General features: G+C 46.8%; 1 protein-coding gene across 1 annotated transcript in view; it reads right to left on the reverse strand.

The window, feature by feature from the left end:
- LOC139265514 (solute carrier organic anion transporter family member 2B1-like) overlaps nt 1-23959 on the reverse strand; it is an 87490-nt gene extending 63531 nt beyond the window's left edge. The window contains exons 1-3 of the mRNA XM_070882531.1: nt 23856-23959; nt 18210-18273; nt 7326-7463 (exon numbers count right to left, since the gene is read on the reverse strand). Coding sequence (XP_070738632.1) covers nt 7326-7463; nt 18210-18273; nt 23856-23959 — 306 coding nt within the window. The remainder of the gene's footprint in view (nt 1-7325; nt 7464-18209; nt 18274-23855) is intronic.
- Nucleotides 23960-24374: the final 415 nt, after the last annotated feature.

Raw genomic sequence — 24374 nt, forward strand, 5'->3', positions numbered from 1 at the left:
GGCTGAGATGGATTGGCGAATGATACTTAAGGGGTTGACTGTGGATGGGCAATGGCAGACATTTAGAGACCGCATGGATGAACTACAACAATTGTACATTCCTGTCTGGCATAGAAATAAAAAAGGGAAGGTGGCTCAACCGTGGCTATCAAGGGAAATCAGGGATAGTATTAAAGCCAAGGAAGTGGCATACAAATTGGCCAGAAATAGCAGCGAACCTGGGGACTGGGAGAAATTTAGAACTCAGCAGAGGAGGACAAAGGGTTTGATTAGGGCAGGGAAAATGGAGTATGAGAAGAAGCTTGCAGGGAACATTAAGACGGATTGCAAAAGTTTCTATAGATATGTAAAGAGAAAAAGGTTAGTAAAGACAAACGTAGGTCCCCTGCAGTCAGAATCAGGGGAAGTCATAACGGGGAACAAAGAAATGGCGGACCAATTGAACAAGTACTTTGGTTCGGTATTCACGAAGGAGGACACGAACAACCTTCCGGTTATAAAAGGGGTCGGGGGGTCTAGTAAGGAGGAGGAACTGAGGGAAATCCTTATTAGCCGGGAAATTGTGTTGGGGAAATTGATGGGATTGAAGGCCGATAAATCCCCAGGGCCTGATGGACTGCATCCCAGAGTACTTAAGGAGGTGGCCTTGGAAATAGTGGATGCGTTGACAGTCATTTTCCAACATTCCATTGACTCTGGATCAGTTCCTATGGAGTGGAGGGTAGCCAATGTAACCCCACTTTTTAAAAAAGGAGGGAGAGAGAAAACAGGGAATTATAGACCGGTCAGCCTGACATCGGTAGTGGGTAAAATGATGGAATCAATTATTAAGGATGTCATAGCAGTGCATTTGGAAAGAGGTGACATGATAGGTCCAAGTCAGCATGGATTTGTGAAAGGGAAATCATGCTTGACAAATCTTCTGGAATTTTTTGAGGATGTTTCCAGTAGAGTGGATAAGGGAGAACCAGTTGATGTGGTATATTTGGACTTTCAGAAGGCGTTCGACAAGGTCCCACACAAGAGATTGATGTGCAAAGTTAGAGCACATGGGATTGGGGGTAGTGTACTGACATGGATTGAGAACTGGTTGTCAGACAGGAAGCAAAGAGTAGGAGTAAATGGGTACTTTTCAGAATGGCAGGCAGTGACTAGTGGGGTACCGCAAGGTTCTGTGCTGGGGCCCCAGCTGTTTACACTGTACATTAATGATTTAGATGAGGGGATTAAATGTAGTATCTCCAAATTTGCGGATGACACTAAGTTGGGTGGCAGTGTGAGCTGCGAGGAGGATGCTGTGAGGCTGCAGAGCGACTTGGATAGGTTAGGTGAGTGGGCAAATGCATGGCAGATGAAGTATAATGTGGATAAATGTGAGGTTATCCACTTTGGTGGTAAAAACAGAGAGACAGACTATTATCTGAATGGTGACAGATTAGGAAAAGGGGAGGTGCAAAGAGACCTGGGTGTCATGGTACATCAGTCATTGAAGGTTGGCATGCAGGTGCAGCAGGCGGTTAAGAAAGCAAATGGCATGTTGGCCTTCATAGCAAGGGGATTTGAGTACAGGGGCAGGGAGGTGTTGCTACAGTTGTACAGGGCATTGGTGAGGCCACACCTGGAGTATTGTGTACAGTTTTGGTCTCCTAACCTGAGGAAGGACATTCTTGCTATTGAGGGAGTGCAGCGAAGGTTCACCAGACTGATTCCCGGGATGGCGGGACTGACCTATCAAGAAAGACTGGATCAACTGGGCTTGTATTCACTGGAGTTCAGAAGAATGAGAGGGGACCTCATAGAAACATATAAAATTCTGATGGGGTTAGACAGGTTCGATGCAGGAAGAATGTTCCCAATGTTGGGGAAGTCCAGAACCAGGGGTCACAGTCTAAGGATAAGGGGTAAGCCATTTAGGACCGAGATGCGGAGGAACTTCTTCACCCAGAGAGTGGTGAACCTGTGGAATTCTCTACCACAGAAAGTTGTTGAGGCCAATTCACTAAATATATTCAAAAAGGAGTTAGATGAAGTCCTTACTGCTAGGGGGATCAAGGGGTATGGTGAGAAAGCAGGAATGGGGTACTGAAGTTGAATGTTCAGCCATGAACTCATTGAATGGCGGTGCAGGCTAGAAGGGCCGAATGGCCTACTCCTGCACCTATTTTCTATGTTTCTATGTTTCTATGTAAGCTGAGGTCAGGTCCAATTTTGAAAAAAGTGTGCCACCGGATAGCGTCACAAAGAGGTCCTCCGCTCTCGGTAGCGGGTACTGGTCTTGGAGTGACACCCGATTGATGGTGGCCTTGTAATCGCCACATATCCTGACCAACCCATCCGCCTTGAGTACCGGCACAATCGGGCTCGCCCAGTCACTGAATTCGACTGGCGAGATGAAGCCTTCCCTCAACAGGCGGTCCAATTCGCATTCTATCTTTTCCTGCATCACGTACGGCACCGCTCTGGCCTTGTGGTGTACTGGCCTGGCGACCGGGTTTATGTAAATCACTACCTTGGCCCCCATGAAAGTGCCGATGCCGGGTTGAAATAATTAGTCAAATTTGTCCAGGACCTGTGAGCATGATACTCACTCCACAGAAGAAATTACATTGACATCGCCCCATTTCCAGTTCATGACAGCAAGCCAACCCCTCCCCAGTAGTGCGGGACCATCCCCCGGGACAATCCAGAGTGGCAACCTGTTCTCTGAATCTTTGTGGGTCATGACTACCGTGGCGCTGCCTAGCACCGGAATGATCTCCTTTGTATATGTCCATAGCTGTGTGTCAATCAGCAATAATTTTGGCCTCCTGGCCTTGGACACCCACAACCTTTTGAACTGTTTGATACTCATCAGGGACTGGCTGGCCCCCGTGTCTAGCTCCATTAATACTGGGATGCCATTGAGGAGCACTTTTATAATTATCGGTGGCGTCCTGGTATATGAACTGTATATGTGCTCCACATGAACTCGCTGAACTTCAGCTTCCAGCGATTTCCCCCAGTATTCACTTGGCCTCGTAGGGCTTACATCGGGCCCGTCCTCCTCATACATCAACCTGGCTGCAGGCTTCCTGCACATACGTGCCAAATGACCACTGACGTTGCAGTTTCTGCAGGTATATTGCTGATACCTGCAAGCTCTGGCTGGATGTTTGCCTCCACACCTTCAGCATGAGTTGGAGGCCCCGTTGTTGGAAACAAAAGGTCCATTACTAGTCGATCGTCTCTGACTGTCTCTGTAACTGTCCTTAAGCGCATCATTAACAGGAGTTGATGGCCCCATTACTGGCCGCATTGTCCATTGTGATGGCATGAATCACCGTTCAGCTAGCCATTGTCTCTGTTGAATTCCCCCTTTGGGTTCGACTACATGCTAGGGCATGTCCGATTGCCCTTGTCTGCCTAGAGAACTGTGTGCTGCGTCAACAATGTTGACTCCCTGGTCGTTTGCCGCATTTGAGTCAAGATTTTTGCCATAAATCATTCTGGTCTCTTCCTCCCCTGAGATAAATGTCTGGGCTATCAGAGCCACCGCTTCCAAGATCAAGTCTTTGGTCTCAATCAGTTTCCTGAAAACCCCAGCGTACCCGATGCCCTCAATAAAAAAGTCTCATAGCATCTCCGCTCTGCATGCATCTGGGAACTTACAGAGGCTCGCCAGTTGCCGGAGATCTGCCATGAAGGCTGGAACGCTTTGCCCTTCTCGCCGCCGGTGCGTATAAAACCGATGTCTCGCCATGTGCATGCTGCTCACCGGTTAAGGTGTTCCCCGATCAACTTACTGAGCGCTTCGAACGTCTTGTCCGCCCCCTTCTCTGGTGCTAGATCCACCTGGATCCACAAACCGTCAGGAGATGAGCCCTGCGTTAGTCGGCCGAATCCTGTCCCACCCATTCCTTAATGACAAAACCTTGCTGTAGTCCCTCAATAAAGTCGTTCAATCATCACCAACACAGTACCTTTCTTCTGTGCTGCTAGTGGCCATGCTCACGTGGTTTAAATCCCAGTTTCTCGTCGCCAATGATATGTCCTTACTATACAGTATAAATGCGCACGAGGCCCATACTTGAGAGAAGGTCACTCTGTGACCAGTTACCTTTATTACCAAGACCTCAAGTGATGAAGGTGGGTGGAGCTTCCCCTTTTATACCTGAAAGTCCAGGTTAGGAGTGTCTCCCACAAGTTCGCCCCTTGTGGTCAATGTTCTCAAGGTGTACAACTTAGGTCAGCTTATACATGGGTTACAATGATAGTTGAATATAAGACACTGTCCAGTTTAATTTCGACCTTTTCCCTCATCATATATGGCACTGCCCGAATTTTATGATGGACGGGTCTTGCATCTGAGTCCACGTGGATCTGCACCTTGGCTCCCGGTTCGAACAGCGAGGGAAAGTTGCTCAATACTTGGGCACATGTAGCTTCCTCCGATGACAACGTCTTTATGTCGTTCCAGTCACAACTGATTTTCTCCCACCAGCTCCTGTCAAGCAGCGTTGGGCCATTGCCTGGAACAATCCACAGTGGTAACTCATGGACCGCACCGTTATACGACACATTAATTTGTGCACTGCCAATCACCTTTATCAGTTCTTTGGTGTACATGCACAGCTTGACATTAAAAGGGCTCAGCCTGGGCCTCACAGTCTTAGTATCCCACAGCTTATTAAATGCCCTCTCATTCATGATTGATTGACTCGCCCCTGTGTCCAGTTCCATCGATACAGGTATCCCGTTAAACTTCACATTAATCAAAATTGATTTACTCTTGGTTATGAAAGAGTACAGTCCATACACTTCCTCCTCTGGTATCTCGGATTTCGTATCGGGATCCGCGCTAGTCTGACTCTCATCCTCCACGTGCTGTGTCGCAGCACGCTTGCTCATCTGCAGACACTTGCGCTGGAGTTGCCCCACTCTCAGACAGCCTTTGCAACTATATTGCTTAAATCGGCACTGCTGGTGCCGGTGATTTCCCCCACAACGCCAACACGGAGAAGTCGGATACATTCCTGCTGGAGGATTTTGGGCAGCCACAGTTTTCGTGAACGCAGCCGGATAGGCCCTGCCATGTGCTGCTCTGCCGAACGCCGAATCAATCGCGAGGTGATCCTGCGCAAACTTCTGGTGGTGGAGGAGTTGGATTTACAGTACTTGCCGAGGTTCGGTTCTTCAACGATATTTGCTTTAAACTCCTGTCCGTCGTCATATATGATTGAGCGATCTGGATTGTCCTTTTTAAATCCAACTCCTCCACCACCAGAAGTTTGTGCAGAATCACCTTGTGGTTGCTACCAATAACAAAGAAGTCCCGCAGCATGTCAGCCAACACTGTCCCGAACTTGCACGGCTCCGCTAGACATCTCAGGTCGGCAACGAATTTCGCTGCGCTCAGGCCCTCCGATCGAACGTGTGTATAAAACCTGTGTCTCGAGATGATGATGCCGTTGTCTGGCTTGAGGTGCTCCCGTACCAATGTACACAACTCCTCGTACATTTTCTCTGTTGGATCACTAGGCATGAGTAGATTCTTTATCAGACCATAGATCTTTGAACCGCACACAGTGAGGAACACGGCCTGCCACCGATCTGCATCGTCGACCCCCTCCATTTTGTTGGCCACGAAGTACTGGTTCAAACGGCTCACAAAGTCTGCCCAATCTTCTCCCTCCACGAATCGCTCGAAAAATCCAATCGTGCTCATTTTGCAAACAAAGTTTCTTGTATTTTCATCGCCAAATGTTATGTATAGCAATAAAGGTTCAAACTGAGTACTGTTTAACTAAGCAAGGTACAACCTTACTTCTGCTTTATTTAGGCCCAAAGTGCCTGACTCACAAAATGGCTGGCCTTTTATACCAGAGCAGCACCATGTGCTGCTGCTCAGTGACATCCAACAATGACACCATCTGGTGGCTACAAACAGCATGTACATACATGACACCAGCCAACTTAATTGACTCCCTACCTGGGTTTCTCAATTAGAAAAAGATCTCTGTGTTAGACCCACAAATGGATATAGGAAGCAGAACAACATAGAATACATCTAGCTTTGAATTGTTCCCTCCACATACTGACAATTGTTTTACATGTTAGAAACTTTCACTCCCTCCTCCACCAGCGCATCGTGACTGCAGTGTGTACCATCTACAAGATGCACCGCAGCAACTCGCCAAGGCTTCTTCGACAGCACTTCCCAAACCCGCAACCTCTATCACCTAGAAGGACATGGGCAGCAGGCTCATGGGAACTCCATCATCTCTAAGTTCCCCTCCAAGTCACGCATCATCCTGACTTGGAAATATTGTTTCCAAGTTGCTGGGTAAAAATCCTGGAACTCCTCCCTAACAGCACTGTGGGAGTACCTTCACCACATGGACTGCAGTGGTTCAAGAAGGAGGCTTACCACCACCTTCTCAAGGGAATTAGGATGGGCAATAAATGCTGGCCTTGCCAGTGATGCCCACATCTCATGAATGAATGAACAAAAAACATACCACTATGGCCATTGTTCCTCTGAAGTTTGCTTTGTTGTTCCTTTGAAGCTCCAAGTATGCCATCATACATTTATTCCTGCTCTCTAAATTCTTACCATGCTGAAAACAAGTCATTGCCCTTCTTCTAAGCCGAACTCATTCTTTCTCAACACTATAAAACTTACTTATCTCTTTCAGTCTTCTTTTCCCTTACAACCCTAAAGCTTTAAAAATCTATGTTTACCATTACCTAATCGGTACTTCCTGATTTATCTTGTTTTTCTCCTACTCTTCAACTTTTGTGATATTCTGCACTATGAGACGTGGCCCGCCACCTGGGTTTCTCAATTAGAAAAAGAGCTCTGTGTTCGACCCACAAATGGATACAGGAATCCAAACAAAATAGTGTACTTCTAGCTTTGAATTATTCTCTCTAAATACTGACAATTGATTTGCATGTCAGAATCATAGAAGCATAGAATGAAACAGTACAGAAAGATGTAATTCACCCATCATGCCTGTGCCAGCTCTTTGAAAGAGCTAGCCAACTAGTCCCACTCTCCTGCTCTTTCCCATAGCCCTGCAAATTGTTCCTTTTCAAATATTTATCCAATTCCCTTTTGAAAGTTATTATTGAATCTGCTTTTACAGCTCTGACAGGCAGTGCATTCGAGATCATAACAACTCGCCGTATAATTTTTTTCCCCTCATGTTGTTTCTGGTTCTTTTACCAGTTATCTTAAACCTGTGTCCTTTGCAATGTTCCCTCTAATTTTTTTTGCGCCACGTGACCCATTTAAGGGGCTGCACGGGCCATTCGAAATACCGCCCATGCAGTGTGCTCCTTACCTCATGTACTGCTGTCAGGATCCCTGACATCTTGCTGGAGAAGCCGAAACGCTTCTCGATAGTAGAGATGCTGGTTTTGAGGAAGATGGAGATAAGCAGCATGGACAGATGCAACATCCCATGGCAGAAGACAAAAAACTGTACAAAGAAATGATAGCTGTCTTTATAGAGTTAACCAATAAAACCAAACATCTACAATTCTTACTTTAAAAAAGTGTGCAACCCTTTGGGGATGTTTTATTTCAGAGAATGTAACTCTAAAGTTTCTGCTTCAGAGTGTAGAATCTCACACTACAGTGTGTCCTGACAGAGACTGGTCTGGTTAAGATCATGTGTTAATCGTGGAGGTTCTTGTTTGAGAGTGTATAACTTCATCACGAAGGGTCTGATTTCAGACAATTTACTTTAGAGTGTATGCCCTGCAGTTCAAGGGTCCTGTTTCAGGATTCGTGTCCCCAGAGTGGAGAATCTCAAGTCAAGTGTGCAATCCCAAAATGGAGGTCCTATTTCAAAGAGCAAAGATCTCTTTTCATGGTGTCAGTCCGGCAGTGGAAGGTCTTATGTCAATGTGTGTCCCACAGTGGAATGTTTCATTTCATAGTGGGCACTTCAGACAGAATTATGCGGTATGGAATTTGTAATAGATTGTCACTGCTTCCCAGCAGCTCAGCACTAAATGAAAAATGTTTCCTTCTGCTGCTCCATGTGGTGTGATACCCAAAGAAATGTTGCTGGGAAAGTGGAGGTGACGATTTAGACTGAATTAAATTAATTTTCTTCCTTTTTATGACCATTGCAATGTATGGTGTCTATACCTGAAGGCTAACACTGGATCCATAATCCCATCAGATGTGTAATAGGAACATAAGAATAGCAGTCGGCCATTTAGCCCCTCGTGCCTCTTCCGACATTCATTGAGATCATGGCTGATCATAGAATCATAGAAAAATTACGAAACAGAAGAAGACCATTGGACCCATCGTGTCCATGCCATTCAAAAAGAGCTATCCAGCCTAATCCCACATTCCAGCACTAGGTCCATAGCCCTGTAGATTATGCCTCTTTAAGTGCACATCCAAGTACATAGCAGTGCATCTGGAAAATGGTGACATGATAGGTCCAAGTCAGCATGGATTTGTGAAAGGGAAATCATGCTTGACAAATCTTCTGGAATTTTTTGAGGATGTTTCCAGTAAAGTGGACAAAGGAGAACCAGTTGATGTGGTATATTTGGACTTTCAGAAGGCTTTCGACAAGGTCCCACACAAGAGATTAATGTGCAAAGTTAAAGCACATGGGATTGGGGGTAGTGTGCTGACGTGGATTGAGAACTGGTTGTCAGACAGGAAGCAAAGAGTAGGAGTAAACGGGTACTTTTCAGAATGGCAGGCAGTGACTAGTGGGGTGCCGCAAGGTTCTGTGCTGGGGCCCCAGCTGTTTACATTGCACATTAATGATTTAGACAAGGGGATTAAATGCAGTATCTCCAAATTTGCGGATGACACTAAGTTGGGTGGCAGTGTGAGCTGCGAGGTGGATGCTATTAGGCTGCAGAGTGACTTGGATAGGTTAGGTGAGTGGGTAAATGCATGGCAGATGAAGTATAATGTGGATAAATGTGAGGTTATCCACTTTGGTGGTAAAAACAGAGAGACAGACTATTATCTGAATGGTGACAGATTAGGAAAAGGGAAGGTGCAACGAGACCTGGGTGTCATGGTACATCAGTCATTGAAGGTTAGCATGCAGGTACAGCAGGCGGTTAAGAAAGCAAATGGCATGTTGGCCTTCATAGCGAGGGGATTTTAATACAGGGGCAGGGAGGTGTTGCTACAGTTGTACAGGGCCTTGGTGAGGCCACACCTGGAGTATTGTGTACAGTTTTGGTCTCCTAACTTGAGGAAGGACATTCTTGCTATTGAGGGAGTGCAGCGAAGATTCACCAGACTGATTCCCGGGATGGCGGGATTGACCTATCAAGAAAGACTGGATCAACTGGGCTTGTATTCACTGGAGTTCAGAAGAATGAGAGGGGACCTCATGGAAACGTTTAAAATTCTGACGGGTTTAGACAGGTTAGATGCAGAAAGAATGTTCCCAATGTTGGGGAAGTCCAGAACCAGGGGTCACAGTCTGAGGATAAGGGGTAAGCCATTTAGGACCGAGATGGGGAGAAACTTCTTCACCCAGAGAGTGGTGAACCTGTGGAATTCTCTACCACAGAAAGTAGTTGAGGCCAATTCACTAAATATATTCAAAAGGGAGTTGGATGAAGTCCTTACTACTCGGGGGATCAAGGGTTATGGTGAGAAAGCAGGAAGGGGGTACTGAAGTTTCATGTTCAGCCATGAACTCATTGAATGGCCTGCAGGCTAGAAGGGCTGAATGGCCTGCTCCTGCACCTATTTTCTATGTTTCTATGTTTCTACCTTTTAAATGTGATGAGGGTTTCTGCCTCTACCACCCTTTTAGGCAGTGAGTTCCAGACCCCCACCACCCTCTGGGCGAAGAAACGCTTCCTCATCTCCCCTCATAGAATCATAGAATCATAGAAATTTACAGCATGGAAAGACACCATTTGGGCCCATCATGTCCGTGCCGACCAACCAAGAGCTATCCAGCCTCATCCCACTTTCCAGCTCTTGGTCCATAGCCCTGTAGGTTATGGCACTTTAAGTGCACTTCCAAGTATCTTTTAAATGTGGTGAGGGTTCCTGCCTCTGCCATCCTTTCAGGCAGTGAGTTCCAGACCCCCACCACCCTCTAGGTGAAGACATTTCCCGTCATATCTCCTCTAAACCTCCCCCCAACTACTTTAAATCTATGCCCACCTGTTATTGACCCCTCTGCTAAAGGAAATAGGTCCTTCCTATCCACTCTATCCAGGCTCCTCATAATTTTATACACCTCAATTAAATCTCCCCTTAGCCTCCTGTTCCAAGGAAAACAACCCCAGCCTATCCAATCTTTCCTCATAGCTAAAGTTTACCAGTCCAGGCAACATCCTGGTAAATCTCCTCTGCACTCTTTCTAGTGCAATCACTGTAATGTGGTGACCAGAACTGCACACAATACTCAAGCTGTTGCCGAACTAGTGTTGTATACAGTTCTAGCAAGATCCTGCAAATCCCCTGGGAGGACAGACTCACCAACGTTAGCGTCCTCATCCAGGCCAACATCCCCAGGATTGAAGCACTGACCACACTCGATCAGCTCTGTTGAGCGGGCCACATTGTTTGCATGCCTGACACAAGACTCCCAAAGCCAGCGTGCTACTTGGAACTCCTACACGCCAAGGTGGGCAGAGGAAACATTTCAGGGACACCCTCAAAACCTCCTTGACATCCCCACCAACACCTGGGAGTCCCTGGCCAAAGACCGCCCTAGGTGGAGGAGGTGCATCCGGGAGGACGCTGAGCACCTCGAGTCTCGTCGCCGAGAGCATGCAGAAAACCGACGCAGACAGCAGAAGGAGCGTGCGGCAAACTAGTCCCACCTGCAGTTTCCTTCAACCACTGTCTGTCCTACCTGTGACAGAGACTGTGGTTCCCATATTGGACTGTTCAGTCACCTAAGAACTCACTTTTAGAATGGAAGCAAGTCTTCCTCGATTTCGAGGGACTGCCTATGATGATGATGATGACAGTTCTAGCATAAATTCCCTGCTCTTGTATTCTATGTCTCGGCTAATAAAGGAAAGCATTCCGTATGCTTTTTGTAACTAAATTATCGACCTGTCCTGCTACCTTAAAGGCTTTGTGGACATACTCCAAGGTCCCTCTGTTCCTCCACACCTCTCAGTATCCTTCCATTTACTGTGTATTCCCTTGTCTTGTTGCCCCTCCCAAAATGCATTACCTCACACTTCTCCAGATTGAATTCCATTTGCCATTTTTCTGCCCAACTGATCAGTTCATTGATATCTTCCTGCAGTCTCCAGCTTTCTTCCTCACTGTCAATCACATGGCCAATGGTTGTATCATCTGCAAATTTCTTTATCATGCCTCCGACATTTAAGTCTAAGGGGTAGAACCTCCACTTTTTTTGCCTGCTTAATGCCCACTTAATGCCCATTTTACCGCTGAAATGACGTATAACGCCCAGATATCGCCCATTTTGGCACTAAATGGAAACTGTCGGGCATTTTTCGGAAGCTTATCGGCGAGCGTTACTTTCCCCATGTGCTTAACGCCGAAAACAAATATTAGCGCCCACCCACTTTTTTTGGGCGGAATCAGCAGGATGGGCGACTTCAACGCCCATGATATCACCCAGCGTTACTTTCCGCACGGAATTATCGCCGAGATTCAATATTAATGCCCAGCGACTGTTTTTTGTCGTAAAGAGCATATTTACCCAAACTAGCGGCCATGGAGATCGCCAATCATCAATTTCACCACCTCGCACACATATCGCCCACAATATCGCTCGCTCAAAAAACCGCCCACAAAAAGGGGAACTAACCGGGACGAATCACAGCGCTATGGACGCCATGTTGTAGATCACATGTCGCGTCCTTTAAAAGGCTGCTGTGCTTCAACCTCGGGGGAGTTCGGATGTACTCTGCAGGTCGTCGGAGTTGATATGAACATCTCTTAAAAACATCTTGACCATACTGTGACCGATTGGAATTGAAGAGGTGTGCTCGTCGGGACATTCCTTGTTTGTGTGCAATCGGTGGCAGGCAGAGAGCTACTGCAATGGAGCCTGTCCCTTCTCACCCTCTCTTGGTGACCAAATACATGCAGCAGACTCGACATCGCCGAAGGAATGCTGCACTGCATTATATGCCCAATGAACGGAGTGACAGACAATGAGGAGGACCAGACGTTACACCCCCGCAAGTATAAGGAAAAGCATTCTTACCTCGACTTGCCCGACATCACCTGCCTTTGGAGACTGCGTTTCCACAAGGAGGTTATCACTGAGGTATGCCAGCTGATAAGGGCAGATCTGCAGCCTGCCAGCACCATTCGTCGAGGTCAAAGTCACCGCGGCACTGTTGTTCAATGCCTCGGGTTCTTTTCAGGCCACAGCTGGCGACAATTGCAGACTTTCTCAGCATGCCACACATCGTTGCATTAGACAGGTCACTGAAGCCCTGTATGCATGCAGGAGGGACTTGATCAGCTTCCCTATGACCAGGGAGGCACAGAGTGAGAGGGCTCAGAGGTGTCTCCAGAATTGCAAACTTCCCCAAGGTTCAGGGAGCAATAGACTGCACGCACATTGCGATGCAGGCACCTTTTCAGGATGCAGAGGTTTTCAGAATCTGCAAGGGATTCCACGCCCTGAATGTCCAACTGGTTGTCGACCACCAGCAAATTATACTGGCAGTGAATGCTCAATTTCCGGGCAGCATCCATGATGCGCACATCCTGCGTGAGAGCACTGTATCTGACTTGATGAACAATGAGCCACAAGGTCAATGCTGGATGTTTGGGGACAAAGGATATGGCCTTGCCACCTGGCTGATGACCCCCCTGCGTGACACCCACACTGAGGTTGAGAGGCAATACAACAGGAGCCACAGAGCAACTTGCAATATCGTTGAGAAAACTATTGGAATGCTGAAGCAGCGCTTCAGATGCCTGGACCACTCAGGAGGTGAGCTCCAATACCACTCTGAGCAGGTAGCTCAATTCGTGGTGGTCTGCTCCATGCTACACAACTTAGCTATCAGGAGGGGACAAGAATTGCCTGATGAGTCTGACAGTCCACCTCATCAGAGAGAGGATGAGGAGGCAGATGCTGACATCAGGCCAATCAGACTGATGCTGAAGCCATGTCCCTGCACCCCTGTAGACCGCATGAAAGGGCGCATGGTGGCATGATAGCTGCAAGAGCCTTACGTCAGGAGCTCATCAATGAGCGCTTTGCCTGAAAGAACGTTGGTGTTATTTACAAGGCTGACACACTGCTGGGTGTGCAGTTCACACATCAATGGTGGGCATCACCTTGGTGACAGTTAAAGTTTAAGTTGATTGGTTAAGTGTCATTATACCCTTTGATGATAAGGAATCACCAGCGTGTAATGGTGCAACTATCTGAGCTAATGTGCTGCAAGGTTTTGTTAAATAAAAAACATTAAAACTGAACATTAGTCTGAAATCATCAGTATTTCTGTACAAACCAACTTTCCCCACCGCCCCCCCCCCCCACCCACGCTTCTCCTCCCCACCTCTACCCCTTCCCCTTCCCCTCCTGACTCCAAGCCGCCTGGCCGAGGAGGTCCTCAGGCGATGCTTCATTAGGGGGTGCGGGGGGTGGCGGGGGGGGGGGGGCTGACAGCCGAGGCACTGCTTGGACGGATATGGGAGAGGATGGTCCCGAGGTGGGAGCGTACTCCGAGGCTTACGCAAGATGTGCTGCTGGCTCTCATGTGTGGTTGGCAATGGGGGTGCGTCACTTTGGGGTGCAGTGCTGCGCTCCGGGACCACTGGGAGCCCTCTGCCACCAGTGTTCCTGGCTACCAGCTCCAGGGCCTCCTCCATCCCTTCCATTTTATATGTTATTTGTTGGACAAAAACTCGGTGCCAACCATGTTCTTGGTGCTTAGTGGGCTTTTTGTTGCTGGTGAATCTCTGTCATTCCTCCCACAACAACCAAACAAGCACACACCACAGCCACACATGCTTTCAGTTCCTCTGAGCTCCCCCTCTCTCTGTCTCCTCTTCTTCGCATGTCATGGTGACCCTTGACCTCCAGAATCGCAGGAATGGAGCGCTGCTTGCCAAGCCATTGCTAATGATGGCCACACTTTACGGCAGAAGGTCAGAAAAATTTAACGCTACCGCCCATTTGATTTCGCTCGCGTTAATGCCCATTTTCAAAAATGTAAACTAGATGTTTGCAGAATGGACGAGAAGCCGGCGATCTGAAAACCCTTTTTTACCGCCCATGTCGGAAATAATGCCCATTTTTGGGCGCTAAGCTCAAAAGTGGAGGTTCTAGCCCCATATCATTAATATATACTGCAAAAAGTAAGGGACTGAGTACTGAGCTATGTGGAACGCCACTGGAAACAGCCTTCCAGTCACAAAAACTCCCCTCAACCATTACCCTTTGCTTCCTGCCACTGAGTCAATTTTGGATCCAATTTGCCACTGATCTGCGACATAAATCCATATACCGCCTTTGGCCCATATCCCTTAATATCTTTGGTTAACAAAAATCTATTAACCTCAGATTTAAAATTAGTAATTGATCTAGCATCAATTGTGGAAGAGAGTTCAAAACTTCGAACACCCTTTGTGTGTAGAAGTGTTTCCTAATTTCACTTCTGAAAGGTCTGGCTCTAATTTTTATTCTATGCCGCCTAGTCCTAGACTCCCCAACCAGCAGAAATAGTTTCTCTCTATTTACCCTATCTGTTCCCCTAAATATCTTGAAAACATTGATTAAATCACACCTTAACCTTCTAAAGTCTAAAGAATACAACCCTAATCTGTGTAATCTCTCCTCATAATTTAACCCTTGGAGTCAGAGTACATTCTGGTAAACCTATGCTACACTCACTCCAAGGCCAATATATCCAGGTGTGGTATAACCAGGGTTTTATAGAACTACAGCATAACTTCTACCCCTTGTATTCTAGTCCTCTAGATATAAAGGCTAGTATTCCATTAGGCTTCTTAATTATTTTCTGTACCTGTTCATGACATTTTAATGATCTATGTACCTGGACTTTCAAGTCTCTTTGGACCTCCACTGTTTTTAGCTTTTCACCATTTAGAAAGTACCCTGTTCTAAACTTTTTAGGTCTAAAGTGGATGAGCTCACATTTGCCTACATTGAAATCCATTTGCCACAGTTTTGCCCATTCATTTAATCTATCAATATCCCTTTATAATTTTATGCTTTCTTGTACACTGCCTATAATGCTGCCTATAATCTTAGTATCATCGGCAACTTTGGATATATATGGCTTTCTATGCCATCATCTAAGTCGTTAATAAATACTGTGAATAGTTGAAGCCCCAACACACATCCCTGCGGGACACCACTAGTCACAACCTGCTAATTAGACCATTAACTATCAAAAGGATTGGTAAGCATAAATCCCTGCCTGCCCTGGAGTCTAACCAAGCTAGAATTAGGTATTGGGAGGTGGGAGGTATAATTTTACTGCAATCCCCTTTGAATGTGTAGTGTACGGTACTTTATTAGAGTGATTATAAGTTTGACCTTGTACCTTTTCTTGTATTTTTCTTTATTAGAGTGATTGTAAGTTTGGCCGTGTATTTTCTTATGAGAGTAATAAGCCTGTATTACTTTGACTGTAATAAAACCAAAGTTCTTTGCATCAAACCAGTGTCCCCTGCACTTTTGTCACACCCCCCCAAATAAATCCAGAGGACAGAACCCAAGGGAGGGGGAATGATTCGAAACTGCTCAAGTTGGTCAGAAGGGAACCTGACCCCCTCAAAGAGACCACGAACACCCACAACAACCGCCCGCCCCCTTACACAAGTTAAAAAAGGGAATATTGAATATTACACAAATGATTGGAATGAGTGCATGTCATTCCCCTATTTAGGAATGGCGAGAGAAGGAAACCAGGGAATTATAGACCAGTTAGCCTAACATCTGTTGTCGGGAAATTGCTCGAGTCTATAATTAACGATAGGGTGACTGAACACCTCAAACATTTTCAGCTGATCAGAGAGAGCCAGCATGGATTTGTGAAAGATAGGTCATGCCTGACAAACCTGATTGAATATTTTGAGGATGTGACTAAAGTAGTGGACAGGGGAATGTCTATGGATGTTGTTCATATGGACTTCCAGAAAGCATTTGATAAAGTCCCTAATAAGGTTGTCTAAGGTAGAAGCCCATGGACTTGAAAGCAAATTATTGATCTGGTTAGGAAATTGGCTGAGCAGCAGGAGACAGAGAGTAGGGATAATGGGTAGGTAGTCTAATTAGCAGGTTGTGACTAGTGGTGTCCCGCAGGGATGTGTGTTGGGGCTTCAACTATTCGCAGTATTTATTAACGACTTAGATGATGGCATAGAAAGCCATATATATCCAAAGTTGCCGATGATACTAAGATTATAGGCAGTGTACAAGAAAGCATAAAATTATAAAGGGATATCGATAGTTCTTCCTTCCTTCAGGACTTCAAGACTTCGAGGCTGGAGAGTTAGTTTTACAACTGTCGCATTAGTTTCTCTCCTTGTCTTAATGAAGTAGTAGCAACCACCTGTCTTCCCTCTCACTCTCCTCTCTCTCTCCTCTCTCTCTCTCTCTCTCTCTTCTCTCCTCTCTCTCTCCTCTCTCTCTCTCTCCTCTCTCCTCTGTTAAAAACGGTGGCCAGTTATATGATTTCAGTGTTCTAATCTTGCCGCTCAATCTGTTCACAATCCTTGTATAATTTTGGCGGGCTTGGTTCTTCTTTGTAATATTTTGTCGGGCTCATTAAAGTTGATATGTCTTGGGTGGGTTGATGTTTGAAAAACTGTTTCCTGATGGAAATATTAGTTTAGTAATTGCAATGTCCTTTTGGTGCTTAGTCTTTCACATACAGGCTGGTTTGGACCTCTTTGTGATGTATATGCTGAAATGGTTTGTCCAGGCCCATGTTGATGGGGAGCTATCTCTGGGTGATACTGTGATGGTAATGTCTCTTGTGGAGGGAGATTTCCAAATACTCATTCTTCCAGACAGGTTACCTCAGTCCTCACACCCAGACAGTTCCAATAATTAAGTGGGCTTCTTTTGTTCCCTAGGTCCGCCCACAGGCTTGAATTTGTTTTGTAAACATTCATAATTCTATTAAAGTTCGTAGTTTCTTCCATAAGCACTGTAGAGTTCCAAACTTTTCAGTAGTTGGTCTCAAGTTAAATTTCCTTTCGAATGAGCCCAAACACAGGGCGGGGAGCGGGGGGCAGTTCTGGTGAATTTTGCTCTCTGCACTTGGAACTAGAGCTGTGAGGTAGAAAAGACACTGGAGGCTGGAGCTGTAGATTCAATTCTACAGTTCAGCAGTTAAGGAATTCTGGCTACAGTGAAGCAGAACTCATCTGTGTTGCTGCTGAACACAGCAACATTTGCATCACACCAGCGATGCGTACATCTCAGAGCTGGGACCTGAATGAGGCAAGAGTCTAATGATGTATGGAGAAAAATATCTGAATATAAATGTAACTAAAAGCATATATATCCATTTTAATAGCATTTATGCTCACTGTTTCTGAGCCATGAGCAGTTTGTTTTGGTTTAAAGAATGATTACTTCTTTGTGCAGAGAAGATAACATATTGATACAATTGATGACAATGTTATCACCCACTGCCATCAATGCAGCAACATCACTGTACAAAATATAAGTAAATTTTAACCCTGCTCACCCGGTAAAAACTGGGCAGTGGGTAGTTAAAATCGTTAATGAGACTTAACAGCCGAGATCCCACTTTCTTCCTACAGGTTCCGATTTTAATCTGGTAAAAACACTAGAAATGGGGTGTGTCCCTAGGCCTCATCTGCACAGGTTTCACTCCATCGCTCGATCGTGAGACCTTCCCGATCCCCCTCCCAACAATTTACCACAGTGTTGAGGACCGTTCGTTTGGTTCCCCCATGGCTACCTCTTGCCACGTGACATACCACTCCTGCTCACCAACCAGCTGCTGCTTTTCACCGGTTCAGGGCAGGAACCTGACGAGGTCTATTTAGTTGAGGCTCAGGGGTTAAAATCTCCCAGGCCTGAGGATGCCAAGGACACAATAGTTTGTTGCCTGCCATAGCCCCTGTCCGCCCAACTGCCAATCGAGTTAAATTTGGCACTCAGCTATCTGGACCTAGGAGCTCATCAACTAGACAAAATTGGTGTAAAATGTAAAAAGACTGAAATTCTGCAGCAGAAGGAGGACATCTTCATTACCTTTATATTCCTGAATAGGTCCATTTTCTTTGGTGCTTTATATGTAGCCATGGATGCCAATGACCTACCATAGTAAAAGGAACATTAGTTCTCAAAATTATATATATTTCAATATCAGTCTATCTATTATATAATATAAACAGAAAATGCTGGAAATATTTGTCAGGTCAGGCAACATCTGTGGAGAGAGAAACAACGTTAACAACCTCAATATATACTACTGGGATATCCAAGCTGGAGGAGGAGTCCTGGTCGGGTCTCCGAACACTGTGGAGTTCTGGGTCAGTGATCGTGGGCGGGGGGGGGGGTGGGAGGGGGGGGCGGGGTTGGTGATCACGGGAGGAGTTGGTGATTGTGGGGGGAGTGATGGTCGTTGATGGTGGGGGTGGGGGGGGGCGATCGCAGGGAGGGAAGCAGGTTAACTTTGGTCCTGGGGGGAAGTACATCTGCTCCTTCTGGCCCACAAGCAGTGCTGGAAAAGCACTTACCTCTTCCATGCAGCAGTCTTTGCCTTTCTTTAGCTATTGGGTTACCTAATGCCCAGAAAACCTAGCCATCCAGCGTTAAGCTGAAAGAGAGATAAATTTCAGGCATCCAGCCTCATTAAAATATTAAAATGAGTGACCCACCTCCTGGGAGTGGGTTGGTTGCTTGCCCCCATATCCCGCCTCCATTAACACTGGAAGTGCGCAGGTTCGAGGCAGGTTGGTTTCGGAATTGAGACTTTTAAAATTTTAATATTCCACCTGATCTAAACCCACCCCTTTTTGAATTAAAATTAAAACTGGTTAAAATTACTCCCAACTTTTCAGGTCGGTGACCTTTCATCAGAACTGAAATAGATCAGATTTCCAGCATCCGCTATATTTTGCCTTTGTAACAGTCTAACTATTATTAAAATAGTGAGTGTTTCTCAAGCTACTGCACTTTTAGGAGGATTTGTAAATATAATGTTACACAACCAATGGATTATGACAAGGCCAGAACCAACATTATATGATAGCCCCTCACCGAACACATAGATTTCTCAAACAATAGCATTTGAGGCAAAAATTATAGGATTGGGAATCCATGAAATCTCCATGTGAATAGGAGAAATTTGTCACCGAGCGAACGTTTGACAACCGCCACCCCGCTGCCCCCCCCAATCACTGAGCAAGATCTTGAATCCTTACCCTGTAACCCTGAATGAACAAGATTTCAAGCCCTTCTCAACCCCACACCCCACTGGCTGCATTTCCTGTTCCAATCCATTTGCGGGCTGCTAATCCCTTACCCCACGATTGCTCAATTGCTGCCGTTCCCCCTCACAGGCTTCCCCTACACCACTTAATTTCTCCTTTGAAAGTAACCTCCCAACTTAATTTCCCATCCACAGCACCCTTCCTTTCATTCCACCTCTATGGGCTGTATTTCTCCTCTCCTAATGGCTGCTGTTCAAAGCCTCAATCACCCTATCCCCACTGATCTAAATTCATCTTCCTCAGTACTCCCTTCCTCTCCTGCTTACTGACTCTCCTTTTCTCCCTTCTTCATCCCCTCCTATCTCCCCCTCCGCCCCGCCCCCCCACCCCCCCGCATTTGGAATTCTTTGAGGATGTAACGAACAGGGTGGATAAAGGGGAACCAGTGGATGTGGTGTATTTGGACTTCCAGAAGGCATTTGACAAGTTGCCACATTAAAGGTTACTGCACAAGATAAAAGTTCATGGGTGTTATGTCTCAAGTGAAGAAATGTGACTGTGTAAGTGTGACCTTAGTCTCTTTATTCTGACTCCAGAGTGCCAGCATCCCTTGGGACTCCAACAGATGCGTCCTCTGGTGGCAGTAGAATGCTGGTTACAAGCTGTTGAATACATAACATCACTCCCCCGCAAAGTCAATAGTATACTTATTTACAGGGTGAGACGATTTGGGGCTTTCCGCTCCCTAGTCGATCGTCTCTATACAAACACCGGTACAGGTGAGTTGGTTGGGCCTGCGCTGGGCTGCTGTGCAGCTGGCCTTGCTGGGCTGCTGGGAATGATGAGTTCAGCTTTGTGGTCAACCGTGATGTCGGTTGCCACTTATGTGTGTGTCGGAGGGTCGAAGTTGGTGATGTCCTCTTCAGGTTGCTCGTGGCTGTCTGTGAATCGCAGTTTGGTTTGGTCCAAATGCTTTCTGCAAGTTAGTTCATTTGCAATTTTGACCTCAAGCACCCTACTCCCTTCTTTGGCTATGACAGTGCCAGCAAGCCATTTGGGACCATGCCCATAATTGAGTACAAATACAGGGTCATTGACTTCAATATTGTGTGACAAATTTGCGTGATCATGGTACATGCTTTGTTGATGTCGTCTGCCTTTGACATGATCATGGAGATCAGGGTGGACTAGAGAGAGCCTTGTCTTGAGTGCCCTTTTCATGAGCAGTTCGGCAGGGAGAACCCCGGTGAGTGAGTGGGGTCTTGTGTGGTAGCTGAGCAGGACTCGGACCAGGCGGGTCTGCAGGGAGCCTTTCGGCACGCGTTTCAAGCTTTGCTTGATGGGTTGGACTGCCTGTTCTGCCTGGCCGTTAAATGCGGGCTTGAACGGGGCAGATGTGACGTGTTTGATCCCATTGTGGGTCATGAATTCCTTGAATTCAGTGCTGGTGAAGTACAGCCCATTGTCGCTGACAAGGACATCAGGCAGGCCGTGTGTGGCAAAAATGGCTCGGAGGCTTTTGATGGTGGCAGTGGACATGCTTACAGACATTATTACACACTCAATCCATTTTGAATAAGCATCCACAACAACCTAAAACATTTTGTCTAGAAACGGGCCAGCGAAGTCAATGTGGATCCTAGACCACGGTTTGGAGGGCCACGACCACAAACTTAGCGGTGCCTCCCTGGGTGCATTGCTCAGTTGAGAGCAAGTGTTGCATTGGTGCATCCAAATCTGAGTCGATGCCGGGTCACCACACATGGGATCTGGCTATAGCTTTCATCATTACTATGCCAGGATGGTATTGTGTAGATCGTGTATGAACGTTTCCCTGCCTTTCTTAGGCAAAACCACGCGATTTAGCCCACAAAAGACAGTCCGCCTGTATGGACATTTCGTCTTTGCGCCGCTGGAACAGCTTGCTCTCTTCATGCATCTTCATGCTGGGACGCTGGACCAGCTCCCATGGAGGACACAGTTTTTTACAAGGGACAGTAAAGGATCCTGGCTGGTCCAGGTCCTGATCTGGCGGGCCATAATGGGTGACTTTTCATTTTCAAATGCATCCATCACCAAGAGCAAATCTGCAGGCTGTGCCATTTCCACCCCGATGGTGGGCAATGGTAGCCGACTGAGAGCATCAGCGCAGTTCTCTGTGCCTGGCCTGTGGCGAATTACATAGCAATATGCAGACAGCATGAGTGCCCATCTTTGGATGCGAGCAGAAGCATTGGATTAATACCTTTGCTCTCTGAGAATAACAATATGAGTGGCTTATGGTCAGCTTTTAACTCGAACTTAAGCCCAAACAGATACTCGTGCATTTTTCTCACCCCGTAAACGCATGCCAGAGCTTCTTTTTCAATCATGCTGTAGGCCCTTTCGGCCTTGGACAAACTCCTGGACGCATAAACGACCAGTTGCAATGTTCCCGATTCGTTTGCTTGTTGTAACACAGACCCGACCCCACACGAAGACGCATTGCAAGCTAGCACTAAAGGTTTACATGGGTCATACAGAACAAGCAGTTTATTGGAACATAACAGATTTCTGGCTTTCTCAAAAGCAGTCTCTTGTGATTTCTCCCATACCCAGTCATCTCCCTTGCGTAGCAACACATGTAGAGGTTCTAGCAAGGTGCTTAACCCGGGTAGGAAATTACCAAAATAATTGAGGAGTCCCAGGAACGACCGCAGCTCCGTCACGTTCTGTGGTCTCGGCACGTTCTTGATGGCCTCCGTCTTGGTGTCGGTGGGTCTGATGCCATCTGCCGCGATTCTTCTCCCTAAGAACTCGACCTCTGGTGCCAGGAAAACACACTTCGAGCGTATCAACCTCAGTCCCACACGATCTAGCCGACTTAGAACCTCTTCCAGGTTCTGCAAGTGTTCGATGGTGTCCCGACCTGTGATCAATATGTCGTCCTGGAAAATCACGGTGCGCGGATCCGACCTTAGCAGACTTTCCATGTTCCTTTGAAAAATAGCCGCGGCCGATCGAATCCGAAACGGGCATCTATTGTAGATGAACAGACCTTTGTGCGTGTTGATGCAGGAAAGATCTTTCGAAGATTCTGCCAGCTCCTGCGTCATGTAGGCCGAGGTCAGGTCCAACTTGGTGAACGTCTTCCCTCCTGCCAGAATCGCAAATAGGTCATCTGCATTGGGTAGCGGGTACTGGTCCTGTAGTGAAAAACGGTTAATCGTTACTTTATAGTCCCCACAAATTCTGACCGTGCCATTGCCCTTGAGGGCTGAAACAATTGGACTGGCCCACTCGTTGAACTCAACCGGCTCGATGATGCCCTCTCATTGCAGCCTGTCCAGCTCGATCTCCACTTTCTCTCATATCATGTATGGCACCGCACGTGCCTTGTGGTGGATGGGTCGTGTACCGGGAACCAAGTGGATCTGCACCTTCGCCCCAGAGAAATTTCCGATGCCTGGCTCAAGCAACGACGGGTACCTGCTCAAAACCTGGGCACATGAGGCGTCGTCGATGGACGAAAGCGCTCGGATGTCGTCCCAGTTCCAGCGGATTTTTCCCAGCCAGCTTCTGCCGAACAGTGTGGGACCATCTCCTGGTACAATCCATAGTGGTAGTTCATGCACTGCTCCACCATAGGAGACTTTTACTGCTGCACTGCCAATTACAGGGATCAGCTCTTTAGTGTAAGTTCTCAGCTTGGTATGAATAGGGCTCAGCTTGGGCCTTGGTGCCTTGTTGCACCACAGCCTCTTGAAGGCTTTTTTGCTCATGATAGACTGATTCGCACCCGTGTCCAATTCCATAGATACTGGAATTCCGTTCAATTCAACTTTTAACATGATCGGTGGACATTTCGTGGTGAAGGTGTGTACCCCATACACTTCTGCCTCCTCGTTTCGAGTCTCTAGTTCAGTTTGATCCGCCATGGATCGATCTTCCTCTGCAACGTGATGGTTTGCAGCTCATCTGTACATTCACTGGAGGTGTCCCATTGTTCCACAGCATTTGCATGCATAGTGTTTGAAGTGGCATTGATGGGCTCGATGATCACCTACGCAGCGCCAACAAGATGTCAATTGCCTCGCATTAACGGTTGATGGCGGACTCTGAGTCATCTGAGGTCGTGCAGCTGCAGGCGTGTACGTTCTGCCATATGCATTCCTGCCTGAAAACAGCGTTACTTTGTGTACAGTACTTGCCAATGCATCTTTATGCTGCGAAATTTGTTTGGTGTTGTTGTTGGTGGACATAAATGCCTGGGCTATTGTTATGGCTTTGCTCAGGTTCGGTGTTTCAACAGTCAAAAGTTTGCGAAGGATAACCTCATGGCCAATGCCAAGCACAAAAAAAGTCTCTTAGCATTTACTTCAGGAATCCACCGAATTCGCAATGTCCTGCAAGGCGCCTTAGTTCGGCAATGTAGCTCGCCACTTCCTGGCCTTCAGACCGTTGACATGTATAAAATCGATACCTTGCCACCAGAACGCTCTCCTTCGGATTTATGTGCTCTTGGACCAGCGTGCACAGTTCTTCATATGATTTGGTTGTTGGTTTCACCGGAGCAAGAAGATTCATCATGAGGCCATAGGTTGTTGCCCCGCAGACGGTGAGGAGGATCGCCCTTCATTTGGCAGCGTTCTCATTCGCTTCCAGCTCGTTGGCCACAAAGTATTGGTCGAGTCGCTCCACGAAGGCTTCCCAATCATCACCTTCAGAGAATTTCTCCAGGATACCAACAGTTCTCTGCATTTTCGCGTAATGGTTCGTTATCTATTACTCGTCGCCAGTTGTTATGTCTCAAATAAAGCAATGTGACTGAGTACTATAGACTTGAGTAAGTGTGACCTTAGTCTCTGTATTCTGACTCTAGAGTGTTGGCACAGCATGGGATGCCTGCTTATATGCAGTGCTACCAAGGGATGCTGGGATCCCTTGGGACTCCAACAGATGCGCCCTCTGATGGCGACAGAATGCTGATTACAAGATGTTG

Source organism: Pristiophorus japonicus, chromosome 6 (assembly GCF_044704955.1).
Source record: "Pristiophorus japonicus isolate sPriJap1 chromosome 6, sPriJap1.hap1, whole genome shotgun sequence".
NCBI classification, from domain to species: domain Eukaryota; kingdom Metazoa; phylum Chordata; class Chondrichthyes; family Pristiophoridae; genus Pristiophorus; species Pristiophorus japonicus.